The sequence below is a fragment of the Nematostella vectensis genome, chromosome 4 (genome assembly GCF_932526225.1).
Source record: "Nematostella vectensis chromosome 4, jaNemVect1.1, whole genome shotgun sequence".
Classification (NCBI taxonomy): domain Eukaryota; kingdom Metazoa; phylum Cnidaria; class Anthozoa; order Actiniaria; family Edwardsiidae; genus Nematostella; species Nematostella vectensis.
The window spans coordinates 14,578,244-14,596,734 of NC_064037.1; the positions used below are offsets into that span (position 1 = coordinate 14,578,244).

Below are 18,491 nucleotides of genomic sequence, written 5' to 3' on the forward strand. Positions count from 1 at the left end.
GTCAATACCACCACCCCTCTTGACATATTCTGGTTAAAAAGTGGTCTAAAACCCCACATTAACCCCTGACTTCTGCGGGAGTAATGACTAGTTCATTACTATGTGATTCAGCAGTACACACTCATAGGTTTTTTTAGAACAAGATACTTATATAATATAAAACTAAAAACAAACTTTTGCTTTTTAAATAATAAATCTGTAAAGAAAACAGTTTTCTATCAACCTAAAGATAATGGGAAAGGGGATATTTTAGAAAAGTACTGAATATAATTATCACATTATTGTTATTATATTTTCTTTTCAAACATTTAAAGAAGAGTCATATTTTTTCCTTTTTCTTCTCCCTGTTGACTATTTTTATGCAATTGATGCTCTTTGCTATTTCCTCTCTACACCAAAAATAAATTAATGAACAGATTTTATTTTTAAATTAGTAATTTTCATTTAGTACTCTCACTTATACCTTTTTTTTAGGATTTTCATTCTAAGTCTCTTTCCCATTACATTTATTTTAGAGGTTTAGATTTATTTCATTGGAATAGTTGGATCCAGGGTTTCTCAAAACACCAAAATATAATGCATTACTGGATGTATATTTGTAGATATTAATTCCCATGGGGATGTAAAATCACCACTTATGGTACATTAAAACTTCAGTATCTAAAATTGTGTATGACACTATATTCCATCTTTGAAATCCTGTTTCATCCATTGTTCTTCGCAAGGACAAAGCTTGTCAGAATGTAGCTTTACAAATGTACATTTATGGAACTTTTATTAAGGGGAAGGGTTTTTTTAGGGCAAGAAACTCAAACTTTATAACACTAGCAACAACCTTGTTCTTTTTCAATAATAGAATTCTGTTCACATAGCTTGGATAGCATAGACATGGCCTCTTTAGAGGCCTGTGGTGGTGAAAGGGTTCAGATAATGGGAAAGGGGAAATGTCAAGAAATGCTCAATCAAATTATTTTCATTACTGTTATATTTTTTTCACCAAACCTTTCAAGTTGAGTCAATTTACTTTATATCTCCTCTCCCGTCAGCTATTTTTTAGTCAATTGATATTCTTTGCTTCCTCTTTACCCCAAACATAGATCAATGAAAGGGTTTGGTTTGAAATTAGAAGTTAGCATTTTAGCACTGTCAGTGATGCCTTGGATGTTTTTTTTTTAGGATTTGCTTCCAAAATCAATCTGTTTTTTCTTCATTGCATTCATTTGGGAGTAGGCCACCAACAACAAGGCCACTATATGGTAAAGGGGGGTGCACCAATATGTAATGCATAAAAGGAGATATATTTTTGGATTTTAATTTCCAGACATTTTTTTGAATATTCGGTCCAATGAAGGAGAGAATCGCCTCTAAATCAATACATAAAAATTATAGTATGGCATCTAAACAGTCTAAATATATTATTTTTAATCTTTGGAATGCTGTTACATCCATGACATTTTCTGCACAAGGGCAAAGCTTGTCAGAGTATTGTTTTGATTAAAAAAAAATATTCATAATGGAACTTCTATGATGGGACATAAGAATTTACCATTAGACTCTTAACAACTTTGACAGCCATATCCACACCAGGAATTGTGTTTGTTAACTTTGATGTACTGCATAATTTAAATTATTGAATAAGGCCTGGATCCATTTGGTTGGTACAATAAATAAATCTCAGTAAAGAGCAGGATCCTAGATCCCACAAAAATACCTCGATCAGTCAACACAAAAGGTGTTCAATGCTGGCTCCGCTTTTAGGCAGTGCCTAAATCTATATTAAACCTAATTTTTGGGAGAATGTTAATACATTCTCTGTGTTCATCCGCATTGGCTCTCTTGCTTTTTTTTCACATATTTGCTGTGTTTAATCCGATTTCACAAGGTTTCTGCCCAAGTTTGTTTGACAGCTATGATATACTAGAAATAAAACCAAAAGTAATTTTTAATTCATTTCAATGAATGATTGGTCAAATTCTTATTAAGATAAACTCCAGCTTTCTTTGGAGAAAGAAATAGAGAACTGGTTTCCTAAAACCTTAAAGAAATTGAGAGCTGGTCTCCTAAAACCCTAAGTATTAGTCATTTGTGAAAAACAACATCTATTTGATAAACACTTGAAATTTAAATCGACTTACAGAATATTGCATTATAACATTATGAAAATATTGTTTTGTTTCAACAACATTGCAAAACTCATCTCTACAATAAGTAGCTGAGCTTGGATTTTGGTAGAAATAGACATGATCCCTACTGAGTTTTATGTCACCATCATCATCTTTTACCGGACAGGATCATAATAATTCCATCAGGAGAGGCTCCAAGATGTGTCACTCGGCACTGAGGTGTTGACCAGTGCTGCAAACTGAGAAATTCTCATATGCTTCACTCATGAACTTTCTCTTGCATGTGTATCAGGCGAGTACACAGAAGGGTGCACGGAATGCATGCTCACCCCCTTTGGCCACAAAAAATTGGTGATTTCTTATTTTTAACTATCCTTTTTCAATATACCTATACCTATGACTGCACATCCCCCCTCAGCCAATCCTAGGTACGTGACTGTATATCATGCTTACAACCATTTCCACATCAAAAAGACAACAATGTAAAAATATAGAAGGTAACCCCTTCACTAGAATTCTGCAATACTGTCAAATTTACCAGAAAATGGAATTGTACAGCACCATAGCAGGGGGTGGTGGGAAATGTAACCCCTCCCCCTTTAATAATTTTGGAAGCAATATAATTTCAGCCTGTAAATAAAGACAATAGAATACCCCAATATTCATGACAATAACAAATATGTTATTGATTATGAATATTGTAATAATCACATCTTGGTTTATTTTGATAACAGAAGGTGAAATTTGCATGTATTCTGAGAAAATGGACTTTACTTACAGTAATTACAGTGTACATGTTATAAGAAATTTTAAATCGACATAGCAAATGTATCGACAAAATAAGCTCATAGAGTAAGATACTTATGTAATACAATTAAATCTAGGAATTTAAAATAACCATGTACCCAATGTACAGAAGCAATGAGCTTCAGGATACTAAATAGCCTTAATAAAGCTTTTTTTCTTGAGTAATAATGCTGGTCCTTGCAATTTATTTAAGTGTGAATGTACCATTTTCCCCCTGCCGTTTTGCAGGGCAAAGTAGAGAAATCAAATTTTCATCCTTTCGCAAAATTATCGCGTTTTTCGCCGAAAAAAACATAATAAATACACTTACCAGAAGACAATCATTTTTCATCCGTTTAATACCGAGGTCTTTCAATCATCCACAAACGAAACGTTGTAGGACTGCATGTTTTTGTAAGCTTTCATCTCGTTTGAAGAATAAAAAGGACTGCAAGCGAAAGACGAGTAAAGGATAAAAGTTGAAAATCTGTTGAAAAATCTACTTTTTTAGAATGCAGGGGTTAACTCCGTTACAATAACACATCTCTTGAAAGTATTGCTATCGAATATCTAGACTTAAAGAGAGAAAATAATTGGAAAATACGGGAGAAACCTGGTTTTCGCCTACAGCTGCCATGCTCGCGCGTTGCTGTTTTTGACCAAAACCTTTAAAAGAAAAAGTCGACAACAACGCAGATTTATGTTTTTTAAAACGATATTTCGGCAGGCCAATACCTGCCTTCATCACCGGAAGTAAATTCACCCGCCAAAAGTCACGTGACTGAAACCCAAGAATATACCTATGGGGCTCCGCGCAATCATAGATCCGACATGTAAATCCATGCGCGCACGAATAGCCAATCAGGAAAGAGATGGTGCAATAACAGCCATGTGGTCCCACAAATGTCCCACAAAAAGTCGGCAATCGGCGCCGAAAAAGATTGGTTTGAGATATTTTTCTGCGAATCTGGACAAGCAAATAAGCATTTTCCGGTCAGCGTAGAAAGTGCTAGCCCTGTTTTCTTTGCCCGGCCGCTTTTAGTGTAGAGTTGGGACTCAATTGTAGAAAAACACGTAAAATGTGCTACGAAGAAACGAAAAACAAAAAGCAAACGAACCACTTACAAGAGCACTGTAATTCCTACCATTAAACTTGTGTTTGATATTAGGCTACTTCAATTACATATAGGAATGAGACTGTCGTTTGTATTTTTGCTGTAAATCTTGACGTTTGCCGATAAAACTTGTAGTTAGAAGTCGGTCGTAAACAGCGAATTCGGCTTTCTCTTATGATTTTCCCCGCACTTAAATCACTGCAAGTTGACAAAAATATGTTTGAAAACACATAAACACTTAGTACCTACCGTAGAAAGCACCGCTTTGTCTTATCATTTCCAATTTTTCGTATTTTAAGCTGGATTCGTGCCGTTTCCATTCAACAATCAAACTCGTAGTTATCTATTTCTATGCTTCATTCTCACAAGATTTTCACCAAGCTTGGACAACAAGACAAGTTTCTATCATGTTAGGTTACTATGTTTTATTTTTCAAGTCGCAGGAAAACCCCTATAAACGTCTGTATTTTAAGTGCACCAGTCCCTTAGATTCAACTGAGGAGTTCCAAATAAGAAATTATACTAATCTCAGATGCTGTATAGTTGTCTTGGTTCATCCTTGGAAGTTACTGGAAGATAAAGACATTTCAATGAAAAATATTTGCTATTTTGTACAGACTTCAGTTCAGAACGCCTGCCGGAATGGCAAACTTTGAAGGATTTGTTTGGGTTTTAAAGTTTCTTTACGCTCAATTGAAGTAAAAGATATTCAAGCACGTCAGTTTTTACCTTCTGCCAAGAGGTTTCTAGGGAAAAAGCCGATTTGTAAGATTAATTTCAATGCAAAGGTCAAGTACTTGAACACGAGTCTGGTTTCAGATGACAACAACTGATCAGCGGTCTGCCAGATGAAAATGCGTGACTTTCCACAGGTATCCTAATCCCGATAAGAACATACCGTTTTGAGTCCTAGTCTTTCTTTACTAGAAAATCATATTTAAAAAAAAGGCGATATCATGTCTTGTTTGTCTATTTTCAAAAACATCTGATGATTTGGTAAAGAACTTAGGCGTAAGAGTAAAAATTGTATACGTTACGTTTATCTGCATATTAGTTGTGTGCGCATGAGCACTGCTTGATTACTTCAGAAATTTTTATCAATAATGGGAGCGGGTCTTTGTAAAATGAAGACAGGACCTACGCGGACCAGGCCTCGGCGGACCGGGTTATTTTTATTTATTATTTTTTTAATACACAAACATATGTGAAGAAACCGTTTAGTTACTTAGTAATCCACACCACCCTATTTACCATCTTCCATAAGTCACCCCTTACTCAATTACTATTTTTACCTTTTGTTAGTTAATCATCAATGCACTTTGTACATATACTAGCTGTAACATGCCATTGTAACTCATTTATAACCTGAAGCTGAAGAAGGCAGGTATTGGCCAGCCGAAATATCGTTCTAAAAACATAAATCTGCGTTGTTGTCGACTTTTTCTTTTAAAGGTTTTACCTTTTGCGTGGGAGTCCCTAGGGTAAGTGTGCCGTTGTTGCTGGTCGCCGGTGGGACAGAGTTTGTTTTTCATTACGGACTTGCTCCAGGTGACTGAAGTAGTTTGAAAAATCGGTAGCTGGAAAATCGGCAACTACCGTGAGAATAGTGACTTTAAATGGGCTGCTTCGCTACTTTGTAGCAAGAGAAAACAAATATCACTCTGTCCAACCACTGAGCTGTCAGTTAAATCAATGTAAACTGTTGATTGCCGTTAGAACAGTAACCCTCTATGGGCTACTTCCTTTCTGCACAAGCACAATCGTAGATTGCCGTGAGAACATTAACTCGTTATTGGCTACTCTGCTTGATATAACAAGAACAACAACTGTGCAATGCCAACAAGACTGCCTGGAAAAGGGTTACAAAATCAGTTGGAGCTTGCGACAGATTGAATGAACATGTCTATGATTCCGATACAGACGACGATCTACTCCCCGTGTTTGAGGGGTAAAATAATACTTTCGCTAAACGAAAGATATAATGCTGATTGACATTGTTTTAATGCGAGGGATGTTTTAGCCTGTGAGCTAGTCTGTACTTTTGCGCAAAGTCCGTTATGAAAAAGAAATCTCCGTCGCATATCCCCCCCCCCCCCCCACATACACACACACACCCACTCACACACAAACATCGGAACACACATAACAGACATAAACTAATATAAGGAAAGCAGAGGTGCGCGATAAATAAGTCGAGTCTACGAAACGGGAAGTTGAGTTGAAATAGGGACTCCCCAAAATATGCCCAGGGGGGGTAAGGGGGGATGCAGGGTGTGCGCCCACAACGGCCGAGGGTCCACTTTCGGTTCCCAATTGACGTGCTATTTGTAGACGAAACTATAAAGCATAAGCTAGATAACCCTGGTACGTAGCCAAATCCGACAATAAAAGTCCCGTGAAGATACTGCAAAGGCATAAAAAATCCCTCTTTGTTCTTTCGGGGGTAGTCAGATTTTTATTAGAGAACTCATTTCACTCGTCGTCGCTTTACTCGTCCCCTCTCAGGACAGCCGAATTCCGAGCTACGAACAAGCAACCATTGCCTGGGCTACCTGTGATTACATTTGCGTTTCAAGAGTCACCTACGCGCGCGCTTAACAAATACTCCGGTCGTTAAATCATGATTCACTTACCAGCTCTAGCAAGAAGAAGTTCAAACTCAGTTTAAAGTTTAAGAGCGCACTTTGAATTGCTCGAGCAATCGACACTAGGTCCACAAGGACCACCCACGCAAACAGCGTAATCACAGGTAGTCATGATCAAGAAAAATATCAAGCATCATCTGAATTACAATTTTATGCTTGCCTGATTTTATAAGAAGCAGCCTCATGTGATCTCTTTGTGTTGCCCTAAAGCCTTTTTGGCTAACGGAGGTGTTACTGTAACAGGATGCCGCTCTGAGGGAGTGTGACAATTCTTTCAGCTTATGCCCTAATGTCAACGAAGCATGTTTGCTTGTGGTATTTGTGTTTTATTCTTCGATTGGTGTTTCCTACGGTATCTTTTTAAAATAATTTTGGCATCATTAATATGTTTTTTTTTATAGAATGAAGAACATAAAATAAGAAACAATCTAGAATAAAAACTGCAAGCCGACTAGTTGAACTATTCTTTTTATTGGGTTTCCTTTGCAAATTCACGCATTCTCATCTGGTAGACCGCTGATCAGTTGTCATCTGAAACCAGACTCGTGGTCAAGTACTTGACCTTTCATTGAAATTAATCTTACAAATCGGCTTTTCCCCCAGAAACCTCTTGGCAGAAGGTAAGAACTGACGTGTTTGAATATCTTTTACTTCAGTTGAGCGTAAAGAAACTTTAAAACCCAAACAAATCCTTCAAAGTTTGCCATTCCGGCAGGTGTTCTGAACTGAAGTCTGTACAAAATAGCAAATATTTTTTATTGTAATGTCTTTATTGACTTCCAGTAACTTCCAAGGATGAACCAAGACAATTATACAGCATCTGAGATTAGTATACAGTAAGGGTAGAGTTTATTATCTGTGGTTTGTCTCCTGTACAAACAGGTATGTGTATTTAATAAAGACGGCCTTCAAGAAAATCGCGTGTTATTTGAGCTCGACATGGGGTTGCGTTCGGCTTCATTATAATTCGGGAATTTGATTCCCCCAATTTTTTATTTGCTGAATCGAAAGAAATAACACCAATGTTTGCTTAAAGTGCAAAATCTCTGCGAAAATCCATGTACCATCGGTTTTATAAGCCCCAAATTTATGCTATTATTCAAGTCGACATCTTTTATTGACATGTTTAGACAGCAATAAAATATACTTTTTTTTGCCGGAAAAAGTAAAGAAACCACTCGATTTATACCTTATCAACTCCTTTCTAAGGATCTGTATCGCTATTTGTAATTCCGCGTATATTTAAAGATTATTTTGCGATTTTTTACGAAAGGTGAAAAATGCCCCCAAATCGGCGGAAATTCGGAATTTCTCGAAAAATATTTATTGTATGTAACTCAAACTTTTTAAACATGATAAGAGAACCAGCGGCTAACTTTAAACCAATTTTGAGTGATTTTGAAATTTCTTATTTGGAACTCCTCAGTTGAATGTAAGGGACTGGTGCACTTAAATAACTCCGGGCAGGACTCACTGACCTCATTCGACATGTTGTACAATTTGTGGGACATTTGGGTTGCACTTCGCTGGCTTCTATTTGCTGCTTTCTGATTACAATACACCAAAAACTGGAAATCGACTCTGCCAAATTTTCGTCTTTAATAAGACTTCTTCCTTTTGGTGTATTGTATTCATTGTTCTGGTACGAGATCGCGACGGTTTGGGCTTTTTGATTCTGCTTTCTGATTGGATATTCGTGCGCGCGTCTGATCTATGAATCCGAGAGCGAGGATAAACATTATATAGCCCATGGCCTTTTTGCGTGGCACACGCAACATCTAAAAATGTGTTTCTATATAAAATTAGGCCTTTCAGCCAAGAATAGGGCTATTTATAGCAAACCATTTACTCAGACAGCCTTTCGGGTTACCATTTGTGGCAGAAAAAGTTTGTGTGTCGAGTAAAGTTCCGCCCATCATGTCGACAAGTCGCTTGGCTTCAGGATTTACTTGCGGGATAATCACGCAAATGTTAGGCGCACGTACTTGCCGTTCATTGCCGTGTTTAGAGAGGATAGCTTCAAAAAGAGAGATCAACATGACGGCAGCAACATCAATAGAATCTGCATAAAGTGGACCGACTATATAGCCATGTTTTTCGTTGATGGCTTCTGTTGTGGCAAGGTAGCCGACAATATTACCCGCGGTGTCTAAAGCCATCCTTGCTAAACCATTACACGAGCGAATAAAATACCTCAGGAACTCTTTGCGCTCATGTCCAAAAACTTCAGCGTCGTAATTAATAAGTGAATCATCATATAACTGATCCACCATTTGAGCGTGATATTGAGGGATTGATGCAAATCCACGATTCAGAGCTTGCAAAGCAATCTCGATTTTGATGTCGTAGTCGTGCAGAAGCCAGAGAGGCTCAAATCCATGTTTCTTGTATTTAAGGACCATTGAATCAACAGCAGATAGCGCCATGTTTTGTGGATGTGAGATGGCACTTATAGCGGCGTCGAAGAGTTGCTTTCCGTAACCGTGTCCACGATAATCAGCCTCGATGATAAACACACTTACAAAACCATAAGCGTCATTGTACTTCATAAACACAACAAAACCTATTGGTTTACCGTTCAATTCGCCCACATAGATGGCCGTTGGGTCGATCAAGAGTATAGATTCACAGGTATTGGAGGACGTTCTCCACTGTTCGCGATCGATAAGACGTATAACATGACTCAATAGGTTGTTTTCATCGGGACGAACGGACCGAACTTGAAACATGGCGACGATCAAATAAATGGCCACTTAGGTAGGTACTTCATGTATTGTACCGTTTTATACTTTTTATCAGAGAGCCAGAGCGGCCGCATAGCTCCATAGGTACAGTCAGTCAGTAGTAGGCCTTTCCAGATTGTGCCCGGAACTATTTTAGCGCAGTTTGGGTTTGGGAGCACTATTTTGACCAGGAGAGCACTTTTTGGGTAAACAAGTCAACTTCTACCTTTTTTTTACCTTTTTTTTACCTTTTTTTTTTAGGTTTTGTTGTCTTATATAGACATTTCTAGTTTCCTTAACTTCAAATAATTTTATCTCAACTAGGCTAATTTGGTAGTGCGCTTCAATCATTTTTTAGCTTTTTGTCGCCGTAGAACTGTATGAATCGAGAATTTTCAGGTAAACTTGCAGTGATTCATGTTTACTACGATTTTGTGGGCCGGCGTTTTGCAACAGGACCGGGCCCTAGCGTTATTAGAACTTCTCAGATTTCCCGCGCGCTCACCCCAGGCTCTTAGACCATTTAGAAAAACGGCTTCCATGTGATTGATATGCATTTAAATCATTAGGAATTTGAAACTTAACAACGTATGGTTGCATTTTGAGGCATATTCATTAGTGAACATGAAAACGAAATGCGCGCCTATCGTAAAGAAACAGCAAGGTCGCTCAAAGGGTATAGAGAAAACTAAGTTAGCACAAAGACTCATTGAAATATTCACGTAATATTTGTAATAAGATCAAGTATCGTCTTTTCCTATTCTTACATGACCTTTTTGCAGAAATTCCAGAATATCTGTTCTAAGTGGTTTTCTAAAATTATGCGCGTGTTGGGTCATCAATTGTAATTAGCGCTAATGCGCTGTCAAAACGCTCCGAGGAATATATAACTTTTTTGACGTGACATCTTTAGTTAAGAAATGTCACATCACGGTAAGTAGTACAAACGTTTGTATCCAGGGTATCGATAATGATTATCCCGATCTTTGGAGGAAGCTCGAAATTATTTGAAAGTGCTCTGTCAATCAACTATATATACGATGTTGAAGAAACAACATGCGCGCGCCCATGTAATATGTTTTTCAGCAAAAAAAAAAGATGAGCACCATAAAATTGTCTAACGAAAATATGCGGGCGAGAGAAATATCCCTTAAACTGAGTGGCTTCGCTTAGCCGGGGCACGTTTCGGCCTAAGAAAAAATGGTCTATCTCGTGGCGACATATTTATAGTTTGAGTTTTTGATCATGTGGAAATTCGCACGCGCGAAAGTGAAAGTAATTACTACTTGAAGGGAGGGTTTATAATAAAAATACAAAAAGTGATTTATTCATTATGTTTGCTGTTAGTCCATAGTGAGCTACTTATCATTTTACGACCCTTTGATAAACCTAGATTTGTAGGCTAATATTTTAATGTGTTTTGTAGAATTGTTTTTTCTATAAGACCACTATAGCTTAATTGCCAACTACATACATTCTATTTCTCTCATTTTAGAAGATTTAGCGATTGAAGTTGAAATGGAAACGGTAAGTCTCTTTTGTGGTCTTTTCATTGTTATTCTTATCCGATGATTAAATGGATCCATATATCGATGACCTTTTAAGATCAAATAAAATAATGTTAAAAATAATTCTAACTGAATGAAGACTTATACTGAAAAAAGCTTATACTTAAGGCTTCTCACGGGAATTTTTTTTAAAAAATTCTTTCAAATTGTAACCCGTTTAATAGCCCCTTCAAAGCGTGCGATCGATCTGAATTTTGGCGAACATAAGCACCAATGCTTTTATTTTGAAAATCCTGAAATCAAAATTAGATATTTTAATATCGATTATTAAAATAATCGGCGAGGCGCGACGCACGTGCAAATGAAATCGCACTGTAGTTGCAAACCGCTCCATTTTGCGTATATGAGGTCATGCCACTTGATGTCTTATATGACAAGCGGAAAACAGAATCGATTCCTTGGAAATATGGAGGAGTAAGTTAAAAATTGACACTCGATTTATTTCGATTCGGTGGTCTGAGCACGCGCCTGATTTGTCAACTTTGACCAAAAGTTTTGTTTCTTTTTACAGACCGAGAAGGGAGTTGTGTGGTAAGTAGGAGTGTACATATATAAGTAACAGCTCTTTACAACTCGTCACCTTAAAGGAACTACGGATTTCCATGGGCCACGACTTACACACACGACCTCTGAAAGAGATGAAATGTGAAAAAATGAGATGTGAAATGTCTCTTTGATCATCCGCGTGATTTTTCAAAATAAGTATTAGTTTGTCCCCTAAACCAAGAATTACTCCTTAGTTTCAAGCCTTTGCGTAACCTTAGTGAAACTGGAAACTCAGAATACATGAGCCAGACACTTTAGATTACAAAAAGTAGAACATTTTAGTAACGACGTTAATATACCATCAGATAAGGTTTCAGCCCGGGGTCACTTGCAGTGCGCTCTTTGGCGGGTGCACAACAAGGGGGGGGGGGGTGCTGTCCATCATAGTTAACAAAGGCACTTGTCATTTGGATCAGTGTTCGGTTTTGAGTTCTCCTTAAAGGAGAAATCTGATTTTGACATAAGAGATCTAGCTGTTAGATAGGCATCCATTGAATCAATCCAATGTTATCAACTGTTGTTAAATATGAAAAGAAAACCCGGGCGAAGTTTAACTCCTTTACCTAAAGATTCTAAGCAAGTATTTTTAAGACAATTTTCGGACCTTGATAGGAACGAGCCACCGGATGACTTGCCACACGAGGAATGTAAACCGGACGAGAACGAGGGAGAAGAAAACGACAAGTACGATCTAAACCTGAAGGAGGAGGATGGCAAGGCAGATCTGAACCTTAAGAAGGACGATGACAAGGCAGATCTAAACCTGAAGAAGGACGATGACAAGGCAGATCTGAACCTTAAGAAGGACGATGACAAGGCAGATCTGAACCTGAAGAAGGACGATGACAAGGCAGATCTAAACCTAAGGACGAGGAAGATAAGACCGAAAAAGATAGAGTAGATCCTCATGACACCGAGGAAGAGAAGAAGGACGATGATAAGGAAGATGCTTCTGATGGCGAAGAGGTGAGTTATTTGACAATAGTAGTCCAATAAGAAAATGTGCAGACAGTGACTAAACTAAGAAGGGGGGGGGGGATTAAGGAGGAGGGGTATTCCCAATGAGGAGGACAATTATTAATATCATTCCCCTTAAGGTCAATACTGTTAATGCAGTTAGTTGTTATGATGATGATAATGATGATGATGATGATTGTTTTTTATCGCTGTGAGTTACAGTGTACTTGTTGTTGCTGGTTACCGTATTCATATAGTTCCTGTTGTGTATCGTCGTCTTATTAATGCTGTTTATTGCATTCATATAGTTCTTGTTGTGTATCGTCGTCTTATTAATGCTGTTTATTGTATTCATATAGTTCTTGTTGTGTATCGTCGTCTTATTAATGCTGTTTATTGCATTCATATTGTTGTTCGTTGTTGTTGTGTATTATTGTCATATGAGCGTTGTAAATCTTATTCATATTGTTGTGTGTTGTTGTTGTGTATCGTTGCCATGTTAGTGTTGTTTATCTTATTTACATTGTTGTGTATAGTTGTTGTTGTTTATTGTTGTCATGTTAATGTGTTGATCGTAATTATAATGTGGTGAGTCCTTGTTGTTGTTGCCGGAATTTCTTAATTTTTTTTACTTTTTTTCCTCTGGTTGACAGATGGACATCAAAGAAGAGTTCGCCAAGTACGTCCATTTAAATGTCCGGAGACACAGACACTCTAGATGCAGAAAACTATACTCCCTGACACACGTTTTAATTACTGTTTTGATACCTAGTCAAAGTCGAGTTTACTATTTCTCTTATCACTCTAGAATTCTATAAAATCTACGTAAGCAGAAAATACACTAAACGGGCCCCCTTTAATTTTCTCTTACGAGAATTATAATGTAAACACATTGCAAGTAAATAAAAAATCAATTAACTGTCAAAATACTATACAAAGGAAATAATCTTGATAGAGAAAATATGTATTTGCTCATAATAAAGACTTGTTCTTCCTTACGAATAGGCTACAGGAGAAATTCCAGCAAGTCTGCAAGGAAAACGTGAGTAAAAGATTGACATGACTCTCTACATCGCTATTTTTTAGGTTCTTTTGAACAAGATTAATCATTTTGGTGATAGAAAATTAAATTAAATGAAATAGGAAAATTTTGAGGAAATATAATTATTACTAACATATGATTTTTTTTCCAGGAACTTCTGAACGACACGAGAAAAGCGTAAGTGTTAGTTATTTCCCTTCTGACTTACACGATTACTTCGCTTCGGCTCTCAAGCCAGGGGACTGGGGCTTAATCCATGGTTACGTCAGCTGTTGGGTATTATCTACACGGGAGTGTTCTGCTTTTTCTTAGGGTTATAAATTCCTTCACACCCAATTTGCTATCTCTTAGGGGTAACAATTTCTGTTGACCACACCCAAAGTGCTATTCCTTAGGGTTGAAATCGACTTTGCCGACGAGCCGACGATCATCTTTGCCGACGAGCCGACGATCATCCCTGTCTGGTTATTTCGGAGTCTCCCTTTCCCCCCCCCCCCCCCCCCCATCCCATCGGGCAAGACAGTCACATTTGAAGCGAATCTGATTATCTGCTTGATGTAAATACCGATGAACACTATATTTACTATTGCTTGTCAAGTCAACATGTGGTTTCTCGTGCTGTTTCAGATCTGTGAACGCGTACGCGGACCTTCTTCAGGCTACACGTGCTTCCGAAATGAGCGAGGTGAGCCCGCGATTTTTACCACCTTGACCAACGTAATTAACTTAATAATCAAATATATGCGCCTTCCCCGAAAAGGCGCCCCGTCTGGGAGTCGAAAAATTGAATATTCGAGTAAATACGGTACGTCTCCAAAGAGATAATTTCGTGCTTCCGAAATGTGCGAGGTGAGCCAGCGATTTTTACCACCTTGACCAACGTAATTAACTTAATAATCAAATGTATGCGCCTTCCCCGATGAGAGTCGAAAAATTGAATATTCGAGTAAATACGGTACGTCTCCAAAGAGATACTTTCGTTGATTAAAAAGCTGCGCCGGTTCTTTTTAAAATATACTATATTTTGCCAATAATGCATCCATGTCTCTACAATCTTCAAAATGTTAAAACTTGCAAATACAGATGGGGGTGCGCGATCAACATGAATAATAATAGACGATCCTTTGATAAGAAAGACTCCTTTTCTGCCGGCCAAAGGGGGTCTGCGAGCGCAACCTGTCGTGTGACAATTCTTCACATTTTGACTCAAAACCAAATTATGGAATGTGAAATTTTGTGACTTTTTTGATATTTTCTTGATTTGTTTATATTTGCTTTACTACAGGCACGTGACCGACAAGTCCTGCAAGACAAACTAAAGTAAGTGCGCTTATCGCCATGGTAACCATTGCAAATATAAATAGGTGAAGAACCTGCTATTTATAGTTTGAAAGGTTGATATGAAACGGCGTCTAATTGTCTGCTTGTATCTCGTTTTCAGGGAAGTCGAGTCTAAGCTGGTGAGCAATCTGCTGAGATGATGAAAACTCCGACATTACAGGACATTACAGTGCCAAATGACATTGTTGGGACATGGACAAATGAGGGGAACATTTGAGGCCTCAATTAGGGGCACATTTTTTTCTTCTAATAATCCATGCAAGAACTAGGCAAATTTCCACTGTTCTGTGGCATTTTTTACTGAACATACAGGGAGAAAATAAAGCTTAGGTCCATTAAGGTGGTGGGAGGATGGCGGCGGTTTTTCCTTAATGCTAGTTTTTATTACAAAACGAGACTTCAGATAGAACAGCAAATTCAGGCCCTTATGTTGGTTTATGTGTGGGGTTGATTTTTATAAGGCATCAATTTGGATTGCAAATTGAACTGAGCCCGGGGAGGAGGGGGCGGTGGGGATCAACCCACCTGATTCATCTCTATCGCCAATGTGTAAAATCTCACTCCTAACGCTGACAGTGTTGTATTTGTCTTGTCAATCTGTAGGCTGAATGCACAAGCCAGGTCGCCGAGTAAGTATCACGAATGTCATATGTAATTATAGATAGTGTTATAATTGCTTTTTAGCATTCCGTTTACTCACTCGGTATACTTTCTCTTTTCCTGTCTGATTTTAGTCTGACCGCTGCTAACGACAAGCTTACGAGAGACAATGTAAGTAGTCTAAAAATGAAAATAAAACTAAACACTATTTTGGCGTAGCAATTCCAATAGTCAGAAATGCCAAACGGATGGCTAGAACACATGGACAAATAAAGGATGGCTAGAACATGAAGGAAAATGTGTAAATTTCTAAAACGCCGATTTGAGAGCCATTTGCAAAAAATATATATATATTTATGAGAGGTTAAATTAGTGACAATCTAATTGTAAAGGCTGTGTGATCAATTACCCATGATGCTAAAAAAATCATCAGAACAAGAAAAACATCAGAAGCACCGCACTAATGCATAACTCCATTTGATTTTCCCTTTTAGACTAAGCTTGTGCAGGCCAACCTTGCCAAAGACGAGTAAGTACCCATTTAAGTCTTAGTTTTGTTTCTTAGAAATAATCATGTACATTTTTCAAGTTTCTGATTTGTGTTTTTCCACTGACAGGGTTATTGAGAGCTTGCATGCTCAGCTCTTGGTGGCCGTAAGTATTTATTTCCCAGGTTCTTAGAGGCAATACATCATCTCAGTGGCGCAACTATTTTTTAAGTCCGACCATCTCTTATGGCTTAAACGCTGTTCTGTGTGTTTCAGACACGCAAGAAGCCCTCCCGATGGCAAAGATTTAAGCGCCGAGTAAGGGCGTTGTTCGGCTGAGCCTACCAGAGTCGACAAGCGCCACATCTTTTTGTATCTTTTTCTTTTTGGGGTTGCGCGATGAGTGCAAGTATATTATGGATTTTTAAGACTTTCAAAACAAATGGACTAAAATAATTGATAGAATTTTTCTCTTTCCCATTTGTATCTTCTTTTATATAGCAGATTGATTTTAAAAAAATCAGCCGACGACATTTGCGGGAGAGCACACGTAACTACCTCCTTTTTATAGTTTTATGAATACTTTTTGGCCGGGGAAATACCGGCTTAAGCATGGTGGCACATTCAAATCAAATCCATGCGCGATTGATTCTGTCCTGAAACTTATGATTATATGGTCACATTCAGCGCCCTATAGGGTGAAAGTTTGTTGCCTTTTCTACCGTCAAAATCCAAACGATTCTGTTTCTAGTTTTCCCGCAAATGGCTATGTGCTTTATTCAGTATTTTTTCATTCACATTTTTTAATGGCTGATTTGGCTTTTATTACACAAACAGTTATTTTTGTATCTCATTGCGCAACCCCATGAAACACTATGTATGAAATTTCTTGTTCTCAACACTATGTATAAAATTTCTTGTTCTCAACAGTATGTATGAAATTTCTTGTTCTCAACACTATGTATAAAATTTCTTGTTCTCAACACTATGTGTGAAATTTCTTGTTCTCAAATCTCTAGGCACTTGCTTCTCGCAAGAAAACTACTGCACATTTACAGAGTGTAGAGTTTGATTGTTATTTTGTAAATAAATGGCGATAACAAACTGGTTTTATGATTATGGTCTAGGTTGTTGTACTCTTTATTTTAGTTTTTAATCATTGTTTGTATAGGTAATCATACAATTTCGAGTTCGATTGGGAAATAATTTGCACGACTGAGTTTTTCAAAAGCTCAAATTGCCCGATCCGTCTTCGGCGACGTCTGGCTCTTTGAGTTTTTTTTCTTCTTCAAATTGTTTGTAAGTCAATCGACGTAGTACTCGAGAGTGAGACAAAAATCCGATTCATATGTCGCGCTCCTGTCGTACCGAATCTAATTGTCGACTTGTATGGACACAAATACAATGGGTACAACGTTGATTCAGACGTCGCGCTAAATAGTTTGCGATTAGTAAAGTGACCTCATGCGGAGTTTCTTGCATACAAAATGAAAAAAAAAATTGTATATTTGATTCGGCACATCAGAAGCTCGATTCATATATGCTTGATGAAACTCAATAACGAATAAACACAGGCTTACCAACCTCACAGGCAATCTCCAGTCAATCCCAGTAACTAGCTCGAATATTTTCACGATTGATCACCTCCTGTAATTGTCCTATAATTATCTTATATCCTAGAATAAAGGTCACAATAAACTCTCATTGCTTTGTCATGTGTACTTATTCCGAATAAGCGGTATTTAACGCAGAACCCTCAACTGCTCAAACGTTAGAAATACCGCTTATTCTGAATAAATACACATCACAAAGCAATTTGGTTGGTAAACCTGTGGAATAAATAGCCAAAATAGTGATAAACATTTCTGGCATTGTTTGAGGAGTCACGAAAAGAAAGTTAAAGTAAATGAGGAAAAAAAATATGACAAGGGAAACAAAATCGGCCAGTTTGAGTGTTCCGGATATTAGACTCGAGTTAATACAGTAAATATGGCCATAGGGTCATAACCAAAATTGGAGGCATTTTGTAAATAAAGAAATTATCCAATCACAGCAAAGTACCCACCCCCCCCCCCCCTTGATATTTGTATGCCAAGCTATCACTTGAAACAAAATGGCGGCGCGAAGAGGAGTACGAATATACAGCCTAACCACCGTTTCTTTGAAGCTGTTTGACACCCTGAAAATAATATGCCACATTCAATATCGAAAAACACGCACTTATAGTTCACTAAACGCTGAACACAGACCCGGAAAGCACCGTCGACTCGATGCTAATGCGTTGTATTAAGCTACAGCAACTAAAACACTAGTGTATAAGCTTTACTTGATACAAAATTAAATAGAGAACTTCTAACTTTGCCCCCCTGTTTTTCTATCTAAATCACGAGGTATTTAAGTTATTTTAGACTGTTCTTTAAGGCAGTTACCTCATACCAGGGGTCTACTATAAAGCCGGAGATTTTACATAGATTTTACTTAATTTTCTCAATAGTTTCACGTGTGATCAAAATGCAACGGCGTACAGTGAATGTATCAAACAATAAACCCATGTATT

At 37.7% G+C, this 18,491-nt stretch overlaps 1 protein-coding gene and 1 long non-coding RNA gene across 5 annotated transcripts; one reads left to right on the forward strand and one right to left on the reverse strand.

The window, feature by feature from the left end:
* Positions 1–3,903: 3,903 nt before the first annotated feature.
* Positions 3,904–5,303, reverse strand: LOC125561937. The gene is made up of 2 exons (XR_007307647.1): positions 4,754–5,303; positions 3,904–4,593 (listed from the first exon to the last, which is right to left on the reverse strand). It is a non-coding gene; the product is annotated as an uncharacterized LOC125561937 (long non-coding RNA).
* A 4,343-nt stretch (positions 5,304–9,646) lies between these two features.
* Positions 9,647–17,038, forward strand: LOC116612452. Of its 4 annotated transcripts, XM_032373164.2 has the most exons (12): positions 12,334–12,472; positions 13,117–13,142; positions 13,469–13,505; positions 13,657–13,682; positions 14,133–14,190; positions 14,791–14,825; positions 14,947–14,965; positions 15,450–15,475; positions 15,581–15,617; positions 15,941–15,975; positions 16,064–16,100; positions 16,211–17,038. In XM_032373164.2, the coding sequence occupies exons 2-12, from the start codon at positions 13,117–13,119 to the stop codon at positions 16,271–16,273; spliced, it is 399 nt and encodes a 132-aa protein (XP_032229055.1). In that variant the 5' UTR covers positions 12,334–12,472; the 3' UTR covers positions 16,274–17,038. The 4 variants fall into 4 exon arrangements, 3 of the variants coding, with proteins under 3 accessions (XP_032229054.1, XP_032229056.1, XP_032229055.1); XM_032373163.2 differs by lacking the exon at positions 13,117–13,142 and having other exon boundaries at positions 12,272–12,472; XM_032373165.2 differs by lacking the exons at positions 13,117–13,142; positions 16,064–16,100 and having other exon boundaries at positions 12,272–12,472.
* Positions 17,039–18,491: the final 1,453 nt, after the last annotated feature.

Coding starts and splice junctions, on each gene's coding strand:
- LOC116612452 (XM_032373163.2), top strand. CDS start 12,414: ATGACACCGAGGAAGAGAAGAAGGACGATGATAAGGAAGATGCTTCTG. Junction 13,506..13,656: donor AGCAAGTCTGCAAGGAAAAC/GTGAGTAAAAGA, acceptor TTTTTTTTCCAG/GAACTTCTGAACGACACGAG. Junction 14,191..14,790: donor GTGCTTCCGAAATGAGCGAG/GTGAGCCCGCGA, acceptor GCTTTACTACAG/GCACGTGACCGACAAGTCCT.